This window comes from Phasianus colchicus, chromosome 2 (assembly GCF_987193195.1).
Source record: "Phasianus colchicus chromosome 2, bPhaCol1.hap1.1, whole genome shotgun sequence".
Taxonomy (NCBI): domain Eukaryota; kingdom Metazoa; phylum Chordata; class Aves; order Galliformes; family Phasianidae; genus Phasianus; species Phasianus colchicus.
The window spans coordinates 84,538,932-84,555,436 of record NC_143437.1 but is presented as its reverse complement, the minus strand read 5'-3'; the positions used below and the strand labels follow the sequence as shown (position 1 = coordinate 84,555,436).

Sequence of the window (16,505 nt, the reverse complement as noted above, 5' to 3'; positions counted from 1 at the left end):
GGAAAAATACATTTTCTGAGTTTAGTCATTCCTAATATTGTACTCTACATTTTCATCAGCCAAACAGTTCACTTTATCAAAGCTGAAGTACACGTCCCCAGTGAATTTTATAATCAGTATACTTAAAATCAGTACACAATCCAAAAGTGTTAACACATTGTCATCTATTTTAGACTTCTTTTGGTGTTGACAGTGTCACTTTTTCTTATAATAGGTCAAGTTCTCTAACTGTAGAAATACATATTTTTATTCATCTCATTTTCAGTAATCATTCCTTTAAAAAAAAATATATATATATATATATATATATATATATATATATATAACTATAATTCACTTCGTTAAATGCTTGCTAGTTGACGGGTTGGATTAGAGTGTCAATGAAATGTACAATTTACTCTCCAAGGTCTTGACTTACATTTAAGCTTTGGAAAGATCAATAGAATTTGCCCTGACATAAATTTTAATAATAAGGAAACTTGAGTGCAAGTTGACTAATACCTATAAAGTGAGCAAAGGATCACTGACCTCCTCAGTGTTTGAAGCTATTCTAGTAGCTAACTGTAAACTACAGGAAGAATATGTGTTCAGTGTTATCCTAGTGTAATTATATTTGCCTATCATAAAGCACTATCAGATATTGAGTATATACTCAAAACCTGAATATTATTTATTAACTAATGACACTTTTCCATTAATAAAAGGAAAAGCATGGTATTATGCAGAAGGTTTTATCAAAACTCATAAGAAATTTTGAAAATTAGATTATTGAAGTGTGCAGCAGAATCACGCATGAAGAGAACATTTAAGAAAAATTCTGCGAAATCAGATAAATTAACTCATTGTTTAGAGTCGCTCCAAGAAGGTTTTGTTAAGTATTTTTATTATTAGGTAAGGCTGATTATCTGTACCACGTTCAGGCACAAGTTTAGGCAATTTATTTTCATGTCTGAGTCATATGTGACTGACATATAACATCTCTGGTATGCAATAGGAATGCCATCTGGAAAATAGTTGAGTCCCAACCATCAGATCGGAGAAGACAGGAACTGCTTTAGGAACATGTTGAATGTGCAGTGGAGCAAAATGTCTACTTTGCAGCTGTATTTAAAGCACAAACTGTACTTTAAATATAATTATTTGTAATTATATTTAATAATTATCTTAAATATAGCAAAGAATGCTGAGTAAGTGTTAATCCCTAAACTTTGAAATTTCTAATTTAAATTTTCTAAAAAAAAAAGATTAAAAATAAGTTGTAAATGAAACTGCAAAAGGGACAAAGAAAACAAACCAATTTGATTTATTGTATAGAAAGCGTTTTATAATAAGGAATAAATATATCTATGAGACTTGAGATAGGTGAGAATTGCAAACTCTTATTCTGGACATGCTGTTACAGATGTCACAGTACTGCATGGATTTCATATACATGAAATCATATGATTAAAAAAAAATAAATAAAATAACACTTCATTTAAAAAAAAAACAACAAACTACTGCATGCATGTTCTTCCACAACACTATAAAACCTATGGCCATTTTGGTGTCATGCATAAAAATGGCCAGAAACCTTGGCCATACTTTCTCCACTCCAGTGATACTGAGTAGTTATAAGTTTTTTATTTAGGTTATAGGTTATAAGGTTATAAGATATTTATATTAGTTGTAATATATAAATAATTGTATTTTGGGGATTATTTTAGTACCAAGGATCATCATCCTCATAGTCTAAGCCTGAAAAGACTTGATCTCTAATTGCCCACTTCCCTTCACTTTCCTGCATCCCCGTTATCATCTCTCTTCCCTGAAAACAGTTAAAACCAAATTCTGTATAGCAAGTATCTCTTCAGGCTGGCTCCACCCCATCCCAGTGCCTTACAAACAAGTCACTTGTGTTTGAGGCACTGAAGTGCTGGAAGGCTCCATCTGAAAATATGTAAAGTATGTAATAGAAGCCTAAGATGGTCTCTTGACTAATAAGAAAGAATCTTCCACCATGGACATTATACTCCTCCCTACAAGTTCTCAGAATGCTGATGACTTCTTTTGAGTATTTCCCCCATGAAGAAGATTCATGTGTTGACCTTGGGACCAAGAGGAACACTAGAAAGCTGTGCATAACACCCAAGTGAAAAATAGGTACTTGGAAGAGTAGCTTCATGTTTTTTCTCTTGTATAATATATTTGGAATATTAATAATAAGGTTTCGGGTATTAATTTGGATTATGAGTGTTAGCATTGGATAAATTGAAACATGTGGCTGTTAAAATACTAATTGTACTAATAATGGATTTTTCACTCCACACACACACACATATATATATACACACATATACACTAAAGTCTTTTTATAATTATGACCTTTTTCAAAGTACTTGGGGTTTAATGAATGGATTAAGCAAACAGACCATTTTAAACTGAAGCACCTAGATGATGGAAGCTCTAAAAAGTAGCTTCAAACAAAATCACCTCATTCTCAATCACATCTCCTGTTTGACAGGTGAGGAGGGAACTAGTCATAGACTGTAAAGAGGCTAACAGGGTCTCTGGGGGAGGCATGAAACAAGGATTTCAATTATAGAAATATGTGAAAAGAGGCAACAATCTCATGTTCAATACAGAACTGTATTTTAATCACTTCTTGTGATAAAGTCTCCCTTTTCCCCACCTATAGAATAAAAAGCTTCCTGGATTTAATAAAATATATTCAAGTGGAAAAATACTGATCTCAGTCCACCACTGTACATGGTAAACATCCTAAGCATTGCCATTATAGATAGCTAAGATATTGATATTTCCTGCAGCTTGTGAATTAGACACATTAATTTTCAGTGCATCTTCAGTTAAGGATCACAAAATGTCTCAGAATGCTAGTTTCTGAAACATTCTCTTTGTTAGAATAGAGGATATATAAGAGGGACATCCTCTATGGAGACCAGAATCTAAGGATCCTCTTTTCGTCTGTGGGAAGCTAGTCCTATGCACCTAAAGACCTAGGAATCCTTTCTCATGAAAGCTGCTACTTTCCCATTTGCATGTTCAACCAGTGGCAAAGATGAACAGGTATACCAGTGATGGATGCACATGTATGCAGAAGACACTAATTTGGCCAGCTATAAAGATGGTCCAAACAGAAGGCACTGATTTTAACAACATCCATATGAAAAACCACCAAAAGTGACTTGAAACAAGCACAGAACAACAAAACTCTGTCTTCCTCTCTGATCTATCACGATTGAATCTCACTTGCTAGAACACGTACATTTACATATCTCAATTTCCACTGACAAGAAATTTTGCATTTTCTTTTGGATCATGCTAACTGTTACTGCCAGTAGCATTTTGTTTATTAAGGTTTATAAGTTCTTAAGCATCATTTGCACATTCTTGGTTTTATGTTCATGTTTTCTACGCATGAGTTCAACCACTAAAATAGACGAAAGGTTTTAATCTACTACTTGTAACAGCATTCTCAATAAACAATTTGTAATTAAACAAAACATCTTGTCTGAGAAAACAATACAGTTATAGTGGAATAACAACAGAAGAATGTCTTTTTACATCTTTATAATTCTTTAGATAAGTATTCTTGAAATTGCCCCAATACACGCTAGCACAGAAAGAAATGTAAACTTAAAACGAGCATATTTTGTCAGAAAATAATTGCAATACTATGTTTTATATTTGTGCATCAGTTCTGATGTAAGGTATTCCAATGCACTGCATACTTCCAACAGTTAAAACTGAAGTAATTCATATTACAACAGGAAAAAATGAGGTAATTTAACAGAATAGAATCATCTAAGTTGGAAAAGATCTCCAAGATCATCAAATCCAAACACTAACCTGACCTACTGGAGTCCCATCACTAAACCATGACACTTAGTGCTACTTCCACGCATTTTTTACATACTTATTTGGCTAGGGACTGCACTACTTCCCCGAGCAGCCTGTTCCAATGTTTGACTATCATGTCCATGAAGAAATTCTTCTATATATCCATGCTAAACCTTCTCAGGCACAACTCATTTTCTTCTTGTTCTATCACTTTCTATAGAGTGATAAAGAGAACCTCCTCAATTCCTTAAGGCCTGCCTTCTCCTCCTATGGTACTTATTTTGCTTAGAAGAAAGAAAAAATACTGAATTACATTTAAACTTGACAGAGAAGAAAGTGAGAGAGAATTCAAAATTACAATTTCTTTCCTTACTTTTCTTCTCAATTCTTACCAGAAACCTAGAAGACTGTAGTGCAATGACTGCTTCCATGCCACCCTCTCTAGAGTTGAGTGCTCTGAACTATATTCATGTAACTGTGGGTTCAGGTTTCTATATTTAAGAATTTTCCTTGCCACCCCAACTCAACCTCAGCAGGTGAAAACTGTAGAGATTCAAAGATTTCAAAAGAAATGTTTCAGGAGTGAAAAGGACAAAAGTAGGTATTTTATAAAGATATAGATCATGCATGGGAAAAAAAAAAAACTTTACTGAAAGGTTTTTTTTCTTTTGAAAAAAGGACTTTCAGTTTTCACAGAATGTGGCTGACTGTGATGCCCTATACAGTGAAGGAAGGATGACACAAAGTTGGCAGGAAGCATTGATCTGCCTGGGGGAAGGAAGGACCTACAAAGGAATGTGGGCAGGCTGGATAGATGGACTGAGCACAGTGGGATGAAGTTCAACAAAATCAAGTGCCAAGTCCTGCACTTTGGGCACAGCAACCCCAGGCAATGCTACAGGCTTGCGGCAGAGTGATGGAAGACTGTGCAGTGGAACTAGACCTTGGGGTATTGGTTGATGCTCTGCTGAACATGAGCCAGCAGTGTGCCCAGGTGGCCAACAAGGCCAGTGGCATCCTTATGTATCAGAAGCAATGATGCCAGCAGGAGCAGGGAAGTGACCATCCCTCTGTACTCAGTACTGGTGACACTGCATCTCAAGTACTGTGTTCAGTTTTGGGCCCCTCATTACAATAAAGACACTGAGGCCCTGGAGCATTTCCAGAGAAGGGAAATGAAGCTGGGGAGGGGTCTGGAACACAAGTCTTATGAGGAGTACCTGAGGGAGCTGAGGTTGTGTAGTCTGGAGAAGAGGAGGCTCAGGAGAGATCTTATTGCTCTCTACAACTACCTGAAGGCAGGTTATGATGAGGTTGGAGTCAGCCTTTTGTCCCAAGTAACTAGCGATAGGACTAGAGGGAATGGCCTCAAGTTGTGCCAGGGAAGATTCAGGTTGGATGTTAGGAAGAAAGTCTTCTCTAAGCAAGTGGTCAGGTGCTGGACTAGGCTGCCCAGGTAGGTGGTGGAGTCACTGAACCTGGAGGTGTTTGAGAAACATTTAGATACTGAACTGAGGGACATGGTTTAGTGGGAAATATTGATGGTAGGTGGACAGGTGTTCCGGATAATCTTGTAGGTCTTTTCCAACCTTGGTGATTCTGTGATTCTAAAGGGAGGAAGAATATAAGATGGAGTTAGAAAATATATAATTAGGAACATCTGTTTTATTTTTTAAAATACAATTATACTTAGACTTAACTAAAATGTCAATAAGAATGTTCAGTCTCTCATTAAGAAAATAAAGACTGACACTTGAATCCCTATTACTTCCATCTAATTGCCCTCCTGCCACCCACTGTGTTTTGCCTTACTTTTAATTCCATATCTCAATGTAATGATTTACTTACCTTTTTTTTTTTTTCTTTTTTTTTTTTTTCTTTTCAGGGATAACTAATGATTCCACAAAACGTACATTTTTAGAAGTTTTACTGCCCTTGAGAATTCTAACTAGCTTTATGCTTATCTTATTCTTAACTACCGTTCTTGTGAATATTGCTACTTCTCTTATACCAACACAATAAATCTCTGCTGTGAAGTACAAGAATGAACAGCTTTAAATTTGAAGTCTGACTTCCAAAAAAAGGTGTGTATAATAGCATGGTGTAGATATATTTTCTAATTTAAGCTTTTTTCATGAAGACATTTTATTTGTGAAATGAATCAGAAGAAAATTGGTCACCTTCTTTCTATTTAAATCAAGAGACACCACTAAATCAGGAAATTACTGACTTTTTAAATTATTTCTATCTTATTTTTTCTAGCACATCTATTAAAAGGATACTGAATTTATGAATACAAGCATTGTGAACATCCTAAATTATCCAACAAGAACTGATCCTGAATTCTTGCAAAACTGTAATTGACAACCAGTGAATTGATTCTGAAAGATTATGAGGATTATGAACCTTTTCTTGTCATATTGCCAAGAGGAAGGTCCTTATGGATGCAAATTAAGTATCAAAAGCTTCTGTTATTTATACAGTTTCACTTGAAGTCCTTTAAAGAAGTCCGATTTCTTTATGATACAAGACATTTTGAAAACCTGAGGAAAAGCAAAACCGTACAACAACAACCTAAATCAGCCATTTCAATAAAGAAAAGGTTCACACCATTATTATAGCCCAAGAAAAAAAACGTTTTGTCTTACCTGTAAAGCCCTTGTCACATTCACAAAGAAAGGTGTTTGGAGTTACATTGCTGCAGTTACCATTGAAACATGTATGTGGTTGGCATTGTCCAACTATTTCTGTACAATTTTTACCTATTTAAAAGGAGTAATAAGAACACTGAACTTATTTAAATATTTTATTTTTTTCTCAATATTTCTAATATATATGTTAAATAAAATAATATATTAGATGGATAGATAGATGTTAGTGCTAATGCTGGTCACTATATTTCAAGAAAATTACTGGAGTTTTAATGAACGGTACAAAACTGTTTAGTTGCTTTAATATGAACTAATGTTTATCTACCTCATCTACCACGCGGTTACACATTCACGTGTAACATAAAATGCAGAAATGCAATTAATAGAGTAGATATTGTTTTTTGTTTGTTTTTGACATGAATACAGCTTACAGTTTCTTCCAGCATAAAAAGTAAAAATGAAACACAAAGCTGTTTTCATGTGCAGTCCAATTTTTAACTAAGTTTTTCTTATTATGCATCTTTCTGAGAATTGCCATTTCAATTATCAATTGTTTATGCTATTACAGCATATGGGCATAAAAAACATGAATATACTTCCTACTTGTATTGTTACTATAACATAATTTATGATTTGGCAATTATCCCACTTTCTAACACACTTGTTGTTATGGGAAATGCTGTTACTTCCAGTGCTTTTGTGTTGCCATGATTTGATGGTTTAATCTCCTAGTTCTTGTTCTCATACAGTTTATTTATTGGACCAGTACTGTCAGTACAAAGTGATAGCATTAGTTAACACTGTCTCATATAGGCTAGCAGAATATTTTGAGCGTTGCTTAATGTCTGCTCTAAACATGATTAGTTTTAATTACTTATGAATATTCCAATCAGTCTGAATAATAGGAGTAGCAGGCTTTTTAGGCATTATTATTTTCAAAGCATTTTACACAGCCCCCAGAAGTCACAAAAGAAATGGGAAACATACTGCATCAGTGATTTCTGCCATTAGTTTTGTGCTACTGTTTAAAGTTTTAAATTATAACAAAATACTTTTCTCATAACACTGATATATTCATACTTGCATAATCTATTTGCAAATGCATTGGTAACTGAACAATTATGCCATTTGAAAAGCAAGTAAAAATAAATTACATCAAACTTTATTTTAACGTAATCTTTAAATTCTTTTTGTGAACCTACTCATTCCTGACTCATCCAATGTGTATCATAATGTAGCATCACAATTGAAAGAGCACAGAATGGCAGCAACTGAAGGAACATTTGCTAGAATTCTGTTCCACAAGTACGGACAGAGTTGCAACAATCCTTCTTTTGATAGGAATGACTAATTCTGGTACTTTCTGGTTTCCTGAGCTGCATTATTCAGAATGCAGGAAAAATATATCCATTGTTTACATCATCCCCTTTTGTTTTTCCATGAAATCAAGTCAATGACTGGGTAAGAATGTATATAATCGTACTGTACTCTGATAGCAAACAAATATGTTTTTGCCCAGATGTACAATATAAATACTGCAGTTTTACATACATAAAATTCAGTCATTTTTTTTTATTATTATAATTACATGAAATATTTAATCTGATGATAGCAACAATTAGTTAAACAAGCATGTTTAGCAAACTTCTTTGGAAAGGAACATAAAATGTAAAAATTATGGAAAACGTAAGTATTGGGTTTTTCTTTTTTTTTTTTTCTAATTAAATGAATTATTTTTATTGAAGACATTGTTTTTTAAATTTTCAGAATTTTGTTTAAGTAGTTGTTTTTGTATGGGCTGATTCCCAGGAATTTCTGTTATTTTGTATAAGAATTTTTTGTTGTTGTTGAGCAAACATACTAAAAAAAATCTGTTACTTCTGTCATGTTCTTAAGTAGGAAAAAAAGCATGAAGATGATCATTTAATTTTCCCTCTACAATGAACACAAGAATGTAAGCAAGTACAAACTATCTTTGAATGACTACCTAGTTTCGTATGAGAGACTAACAGTGAAAGGCACTGTGCATGTACAGTAAGGGCAGTGGACAACCAAAATGTATGGAAACATTGCTAATGACATGCTCATTTTATATATACTTATACTCTTTAGTGGACAATAACACTTAGTCATAGATGGAAAAAAATACCTGAAAACTCTGGAGGACAAGTGCATTCATATGTATTTCTGGTGCCTTCTGATTTCTCGGTACAAGAGGCATTGTTATGGCAAGGTTTAGTGGAGCACAGATTAAACTTCTGGCAGAATTTTCCAGAATACTGTGAGAAACAATGGCAACTATACTGTTTTTCCCAAACATGGCTTAAACATCTTCCATGCTTGGAGCACAATGGTGCATTTGGAGTCTCTTGACAAAACTGCTGCTTCACAGTTACATTCAGACGAAGGCCCAAGTTGCACAGATGTGGGCCTCTCTTATGTAGCTCCACAAAGTAATGAGTTCCAACACCAAGCCAGGTAGGGTCAACTTGGTGCAGTCCTCTTATCTGGCAAACAAAAATCTGCTGCTCCTGAAGAAAGCCAGTTTTAGGGCAATTAATAAATTCTTCCTTGGAGACATTTACCAAATTCATACCATAGGATTGAAATGATGTCTCAGAAGAGATGAAGAGACTATCACCCAATTGAAGCTGTACAGGGCATATCTGAGGGACACTGATATTTTTGTCTTCCCTAGTAGAATTTTTATTCTCATTCCAGCATTCTGAGTAAAAGTCTGTGCATATATTTTTCCTTAGTGTCCACTCCATTACAACGTGTTTTGGTTCCACTCGCCATTCAGCAGTTATTTGCCTCTCACATATGATCTGCGCCTTCACAATGCAGAGCTGAAGAAAGCACACTACCATGTGAACCGTTGATTTTGGAGTCATTGTTTCAATTAGCACGTGGGAGTCTTCATTCACATCTGTTTTATTACTGAAGATGGATTTAGATCACCTTTTTCCTATGCTGTTTCTGTATTCTCTTTGGTAGCCTAGGAATTCAAACAGAGAAAAACATTGTTTTCATGCTGAATGCAGTAGATTGATAAAGCTTCATTAAAAAAAAGAAAGAAAGGAACAAAGAAAAGATTCAGCAAAGTAGGGTTGACATGTAATAAAACATCAGAATTCTTTCTCTGACATTCCTCAGTTTTTCTTTCTTTTGGGCAAACCCATTGGAGGATCCAATATTATTTATGAGTAAAGCTTAACAGTATATAGCACCTGCCTCTGACGAAAGAAAGCCACATCCAGTCAGTCCTATATGCACAACTGCAGTGCATGCAGAAACAATCTATAGGCAATCTGATGAAACTGTGTATTAACTATGCTAAAAACACATGGCAAGCATTTACTGCACTGGAGTAAACGATTTCTCTTCCAGCTGGTCAGCAACTTGCTTTTGCCTTTGCCTTCTTGCTCTCCCTCTCCTTTTGCTTCAAAGTAATCTTCAGTGTCTGAGCCAACCTTTAACAGAATTGGACCTCCTTAGTAAATCATGCATGAGAGCTTGGCCCAATGACCTTTGTGAAGCAATGACCAGAGCTATTAAAGCCTTAGATGAAACCATAAGGTTGTGAATTATTAACTAGCAACTAGTAACAGTGCAAGACCTGAGGCTTAGAACATTAAATTCAAAAGGTAGAAGATGCATTCTGCTCACCTTCTCAAAACTGTTTTATTTTCATTTAATTATCAAATTCCAATTCTGCCTTCAGATAAGTTAGACATACTCTAACCACCTACTCCACAGCCAGGCAGTAAGATAATTTCTAATTTCTCACTACTTCCACAGTTGGAGCTAATTCCCCGTAGGAGAAAAAAATAATAATTAAAAAAAAAAGTTTTGCAGAATCACTATCCTTGAATAACTGGCATATACCTATATTGAGACTATTCCATCATCTTGAGTGTCACATGATGTTCAGCAATACCATTAAATAATGTTCTAGCAAATGTACAGTTTGGATCATTTAGCATTTTTTCTTCTCATTTAGCAAGTTGAACTATTATATCCATTATAGCTTCTATTACATCCGTCACTATTATCAGATATAAAAGTCTATGCTTTGTATTACTGAGCATTAAGAAATTCTACATTCTGCAACCTGTCTTTACACATCTTTTTTTGTAATGAGATTTTGTCAGAGGTTACTAAAATTAATGTTTATAAAAGGTTATCTTTCTTTTTAGACACTTTGAAAAGAGAGCAATTGAATGACTAACATGGAAGAATTCTTGCCCACATAGTTCTTTCATCTCTGTAATTCTGCATAATTCTGATATCAAATACGGGCTTCTTTTCTACTGATAAAGGGTACTTCTACAGAGTATTTGTATGGGAAAAAAACTTCTGAACTCTTTCTAAGTAAGTAATCAGTAGCATTAAAAAAGTTTATATTTGGTCTTTACAAAATTCATTATTAGTCTTCACATAACTGAAAGATATTACTGTAAGAGTACTAGAATAACTAACTTTAAATAAGCAATTTTAAATAAGCAAATACATCCTGTAAGAGAGTGGCAAGAATAGGGCAAGAATAGGGAAAATGAAAACCAAGAGTGAATAAAGATTATTTGTTTGTGTTAGCAATAAAATCATGAGGAAAAAAAAAAATACAGTAAAGAGTATTAAAAGTTAAGACCTAAGCACGAAATAGTTTCAATACTAATATAGATGGTGTAGAACGTCAACAAAAAAAATTCAATATCCACAAAATGCTGATACCATAAGTCATGAGATAAAGTCGTTCCATGAGATAAAATTTGAAAGCAATTATAACTGTCAGATTTTATGTCTAGATCAGGCAAGAACAAATACTTCTTATAATTCCACATGCTTCCATGTAATTTATAAGGACAAAGAAAAACCCAAGACTTGCACATGTAAGATACACAGTAAGATACTTTAAAACTACCTCACAAAGGAAAAGTTATGTAAGACTGGGTGAAAGAAAGCATAATCTTTTTATAGTAATGGAGAAGTGAAATAGCAAGGTTTACACAGGACCCCAGGGAAGTCATTTAAAAGCAAAAAGCAAAGTCTATGCCATTTGCATTCCAGTCCAGTATCTTAAATATTATTATTTTATTTTATTAATGAGTTATTAAATATTAATGACAAAAACAAAATGCATTTTAAGTAAGATTGCAGAAGTACCCATACAAGTTATCTTACTAAAGAATCTCCAAGAAAAAAAGAACTTGCCAAAGAAGGAAATACATCAGAAAATATTTAGGAAAGTCATGACCGTTTGCTTGGGCCAGGAATGTACTTCTTGCCCCCTCCTTGCATCTTGCACACATCCTTCCTGGTCTGCCTGTCCGCACTTGTGATTGGCTCTGGTAGCAAAGTGCTGTGACCTTGGATCACGATGGTATGAAGAGAGCTGGGAGAGCTGTAGAGGACCTTCCTGGAGACCCCCTGCCTCACTCAGGATCTGCATTTAAGCTCAGGCTCTCATAACTGATCTTCACCTGGGCTATGCTGGAGCTGGGAAATTAGTTGGCATTGTATCCCATTTATCCAGGTCCTAACTCAAATATTCAATTTCCTGAGTTGATGTGGGGATTTCTCTCTCATTGACCTGAGTCTGGGAACCACTGGACTGTTGGCTCGGGGTACCAGAGCTGTCAGCTGTGTGATGGTACTTCGAGCTCACTGTCACACCCACTACCATCTCCTCACCCTTGCAAGACAGCCCACTTGCTGCTCCACGGGATAGTGATACCACGCTTGCTTTATTTCCAATGCACATCTGAAAACATCTTTTTTAAGCATGAGTTAAACTACAAATAATATAAAAAATGGCTCAAGTTAAAGCGCTTGCACAATATGGCTTCTATCCTGTGCATTTTACAAATATATGTGCTATCTGTGTCTATTACATAGCAAGTTGTCCTTTATCACAGAATCACAGAATCACAGAATTGCCAGGGTTGGAAGGGACCTCAAGGATCATGAATCTCCAACCCCCCTGCCACACGCAGGGCCACCAACTATTCCACCTAATGCTAGACCAGACTGCCCAGGGCCCCATCCAATCTGGCCTTGAACACCTCCAGGGATGGGGCATCCACAACCTCTCTGGGCAGCCTGTTCCAGTACCTCACCACTCTCATAGTAAAGAATTTCACCCTGACATCCAACCTAAATCTCCCTTCCCTCAGCTTAAAACCATTTCCCCTTGTCCTGCTGTCACTCACCCTTTCAAAAAGTTGATTCCCCTCCTGTTTGTAGGCTCCCTTTAGGTACTGAAAGGCTGCAATGAGGTCACCCCGCAGCCTTCTTTTCTCCAGGCTGAACAAGCCCAGCTCTTTCAGCCTGTCCTCATAGGGGAGGTGCTCCAGTCTCCTGATCATCTTTGTGGCCCTCCTCTGGACCCTCTCCAACAGCTCCCTGTCTTTCTTGTACTGGGGGCTCCAGACCTGGACGCAGTATTCCAGATGGGGCCTCACAAGAGCAGAGTAGAGGGGAACAATCACCTCCCTGTCCCTGCTGGCCACCCCTCTTTTGATGGAGCCAGGATCCCATTTGCCTTCCGAGCCGCAAGGGCACACTGCTGGCTCATGTTAAGTTTTTCGTCTACCAAGACCCCCAGGTCCTTCTCCACAGGGCTGCTCTCAAGGACCTCTCCTTCCAGTCTGTAGGGATGCCTGGGATTCCTCCGGCCCAAGTGCAAAACTTTGCCGTGTTGAACCTCATCAGGTTCACCCGGGCCCACCTTTCTAGCCTCTCGAGGTCCCTCTGAATGGCATCCCTTCCTTCAACCGTGTCAACCGCACCACTCAGCTTGGTGTCGTCAGCAAACTTGCTGAGGGTGCACTTGATTCCGTCATCGATGTCATTGATAAAGATGTTAAAGAGCACCGGTCCCAAGACCTTTATACTGTGGGTTGCCTATAGCTGCAGCTCCTTGGTGGTATATGTACCGCAGTGGTGTGGTGGGCCTCCATTGTTATGTCTCCAGCTCCCACTGTCTATGGAGCCAGATACACTTGAGCTGGGCTGTAAGCTCCTCTAGCTTGGTGGCAGTTTTTCCCTCCATTGCGAACATCAGATGCAGAGCATCAGAAACCAGCCATGAGGGGCACAGGCCCATTCATGACATGATTCCTCCACAACCCTGCAGCTTTCCCCATGCCTCTTACTCCTGTTTACTTCTCTTGCAGTTTTATGCACCTAATGTGCTTGCATACCAATATAAAGACCAAGCAACTACCAAAAATAAAGTCCAAGGAGCCAAAAAGCCAAAATACATGCTGGACAAAATACGTCATTTTCAAATAGCCTAGATAGAAAGCACCATTATTTTTTCCTGTGTTCTTTGCTTGTACTTCTCTACCTGGGATTGTGATGCTTCACCTGACTGTGATCCTGACAGTCACTTGCTGAGGTCACAAAGGCTGAAAGAAAGCTCAAGAATAACAGGAGATTACAGCTACCTTGTAAATTGGGCAAACAGCTGAACACAGCATGTTTAAAGATTAACAGTTAAATATTTAGATAGAATCAGTGCCTGTTTCTTGGAATATTAGGTTAGAGAACCTACAAAATGCAAAGCAAGCCTTGCCATGATTTGTTATTTTTGTTATATTTTACTTCTTTATTCAGAATTTAAGAATGGCACTCTAGCAGAGGCCTTTCTTTTCTTAGATTCAAAATGATTGTAGAAGAACAAAATAAAAAACCTCCACTCTAGTTCCCAGCTCCCAAAAAAGAAACTACTTTTACAGTTAAATTAGTAGAAAGAGTCTTAAAAGAACTCAGCGGGGTTAAATTCTCATAGAGAAAGCCAACACTATCTAAGGACACTGTATTAGAGGGGGGAAAAAAGCTGTGCCATTAATGAGGACTTGAAAACAGACAAATAGATAAAAGGAGCTGATATGGCTGAACAGGAGTGCATAGGAAGGAAATGATGCACATATCACAATCTGCAATTCCCTACAAATAAATGAAATAAAAACATCACAGGCTTTGGTGTATTGGTACAGTTTTAAAGCATAGATTCATATAAAAAACACTAGAGGGATGGAAAAATTCAATAAGCAAATAACACAGTATTGAAATGAACAATAAATCACTAGAAATACTATAGTAACAGAAAGCATAGCAGCCTCCATTTATATCAAACAGACATTCTCTGTACAACAGGAGCATTTGAAGAGATAAGTTAGAAAAACTAAATTACATTTTAGTTTTCTGCTCAAAGAGTTTGGTTATCTACTACACAGAATTTGTCAGCATTTGGAGCGTTAATAGAAAAAGTAGATAAACAGACAGCAACAGTGAGTCTGATGCCTCAAAATACCCAGTGTTACAAGAACTCAAGAATTAAATAAAATAACTTATTCTTGTACATATCCTCTTGCTGTGAGATATACTTCCGTGTCAAATATTAGAGAAGAGTCAATATGATGTAATGCAAAGTCAGGACTCAAGAGAATTATCAGAGTCCTCTGAGGATTCCTCATAAAAGGAACATTATAAAAATCACTCTAGAAATTCAGGATTGGGACTTTGCCTTTTATGATATCCTGGCTTCAGGCTAAGAAGAAATTGATGTATTTAACAGCATCATTTGTAGGCAGAGTCAAGGCATTACTCCTTCCTCTCAGTTGAGTGTCCTACTATGCTCATTCTTAATGAACAGGGAAACTTGAGTTATTTTTTGTTCAGTGGCATTGCAGTTTTCTGGAGTAGAGTTGAAAAGTGGACTCCTGTGAATTCAGCTTATCTTCTCAGAGACGATAGAAGGAGGTGATAGAAGGATGAAGGAAAGTTTTCATGTTCAGAGGAGAAAATTCAGGACTGATTGGCAAGGCAGGCACAGTAGGTAGCTGGGCGCTTGCAATGCTTAAAGAGAAGTCACAGGCCTCCAGGGTGATGACAGTACTTTCTAAGGACTGAAGCACACAGAATTTGAAGGAAGCCAGAAGTTCACCAAGATGACTGGATTAAGGGACCTACATAGTGTAACAGGGAAGAATTGTTAATAAGCCCTATCTATATATGTTCTATCTTTCCCGATTATCCTGCATTTTCTCTATTACAAAACTTATAATTAAACAGTTGCTAATTTTTTTAGTAAAAAAATTATTTTTCTTTGCTTAAACCTTTGGAGGACCCTGCTGGAATAGAAGATCTATGCAGATCATGATTCTCTAGGAGGAACAAGTATTCTCTGTCTTTAGGATTGACACAGCACCTTTTCTTATATCCTCTGAAGACATCACTGTGTCCCAGGATGTGTGTCCTTGTGTTATTCCTGTGGTGGCACAATGAGTCACAATCACATTTAGTGAAAAATGTGATCGCGGTACAAACTAGAGAAGGAAAAGACATATTCAGAAGATATCTCAGCCAAACCGGAAGAGAGCTTCACAAGTCACTGAGAACGACATTCCCTCTAGAACCACTGACACCACTCTGCTGAATTCACAGGTTTGCTGTAAGTCACCAATGATTTCTTGTAGTGAGGGGCCCAAAACTGAAAACAGTATTCAAGCTGCAGCCTCACAGGAGCTGAGTACAGGAGGATGATCACCCTCCCTGCTCCTGCTGGCAGTACTCTTTCTTATACAAGCCAGGATTCCATTGACCCTGGCCACCTGAACACACTGCTGATTCATGTACTGCTGAGCACTGACCAACAACCCTAGGTCCTTTTCCTCCACACAGCCTTCCAGCCACTCTGTCCCAAGCCTGTAGCATTGCCTGGGGTTGTTATGGCCAAAGTGCAGGACCTACCACTTGGCCCTGCTGAACCCATTCTCTATTTAAAACTTCATATATGTTTCTTCTGAAGCCTGTTTTATACTGAAACTGTTCCTGATGTGTTTTAAGCTTTTTTTTTTTTTTTTTTTTTTTTAAAAAAAAAAAGTATTGCTCTTTTTTTTTCTGTTTATATATTATGTAGTCATTAACACAATTCATACTAAATTAGGATCATCTGCACATTAGCTAAAACTGAGTTATATTCTACAGAAAGTTATTCTTGTGTAT

At 36.7% G+C, this 16,505-nt stretch overlaps 1 protein-coding gene across 1 annotated transcript in view; it reads right to left on the bottom strand.

The window, feature by feature from the left end:
• LOC149919151 (protein eyes shut homolog) overlaps window positions 1–12,936 on the bottom strand; it is a 71,602-nt gene extending 58,666 nt beyond the window's left edge. The window contains exons 1-3 of the mRNA XM_090136148.1: window positions 12,704–12,936; window positions 8,641–9,489; window positions 6,489–6,602 (exon numbers count right to left, since the gene is read on the bottom strand). Coding sequence (XP_089992274.1) covers window positions 6,489–6,602; window positions 8,641–9,385 — 859 coding nt within the window. The 5' untranslated portion in view covers window positions 9,386–9,489; window positions 12,704–12,936. The remainder of the gene's footprint in view (window positions 1–6,488; window positions 6,603–8,640; window positions 9,490–12,703) is intronic.
• Window positions 12,937–16,505: the final 3,569 nt, after the last annotated feature.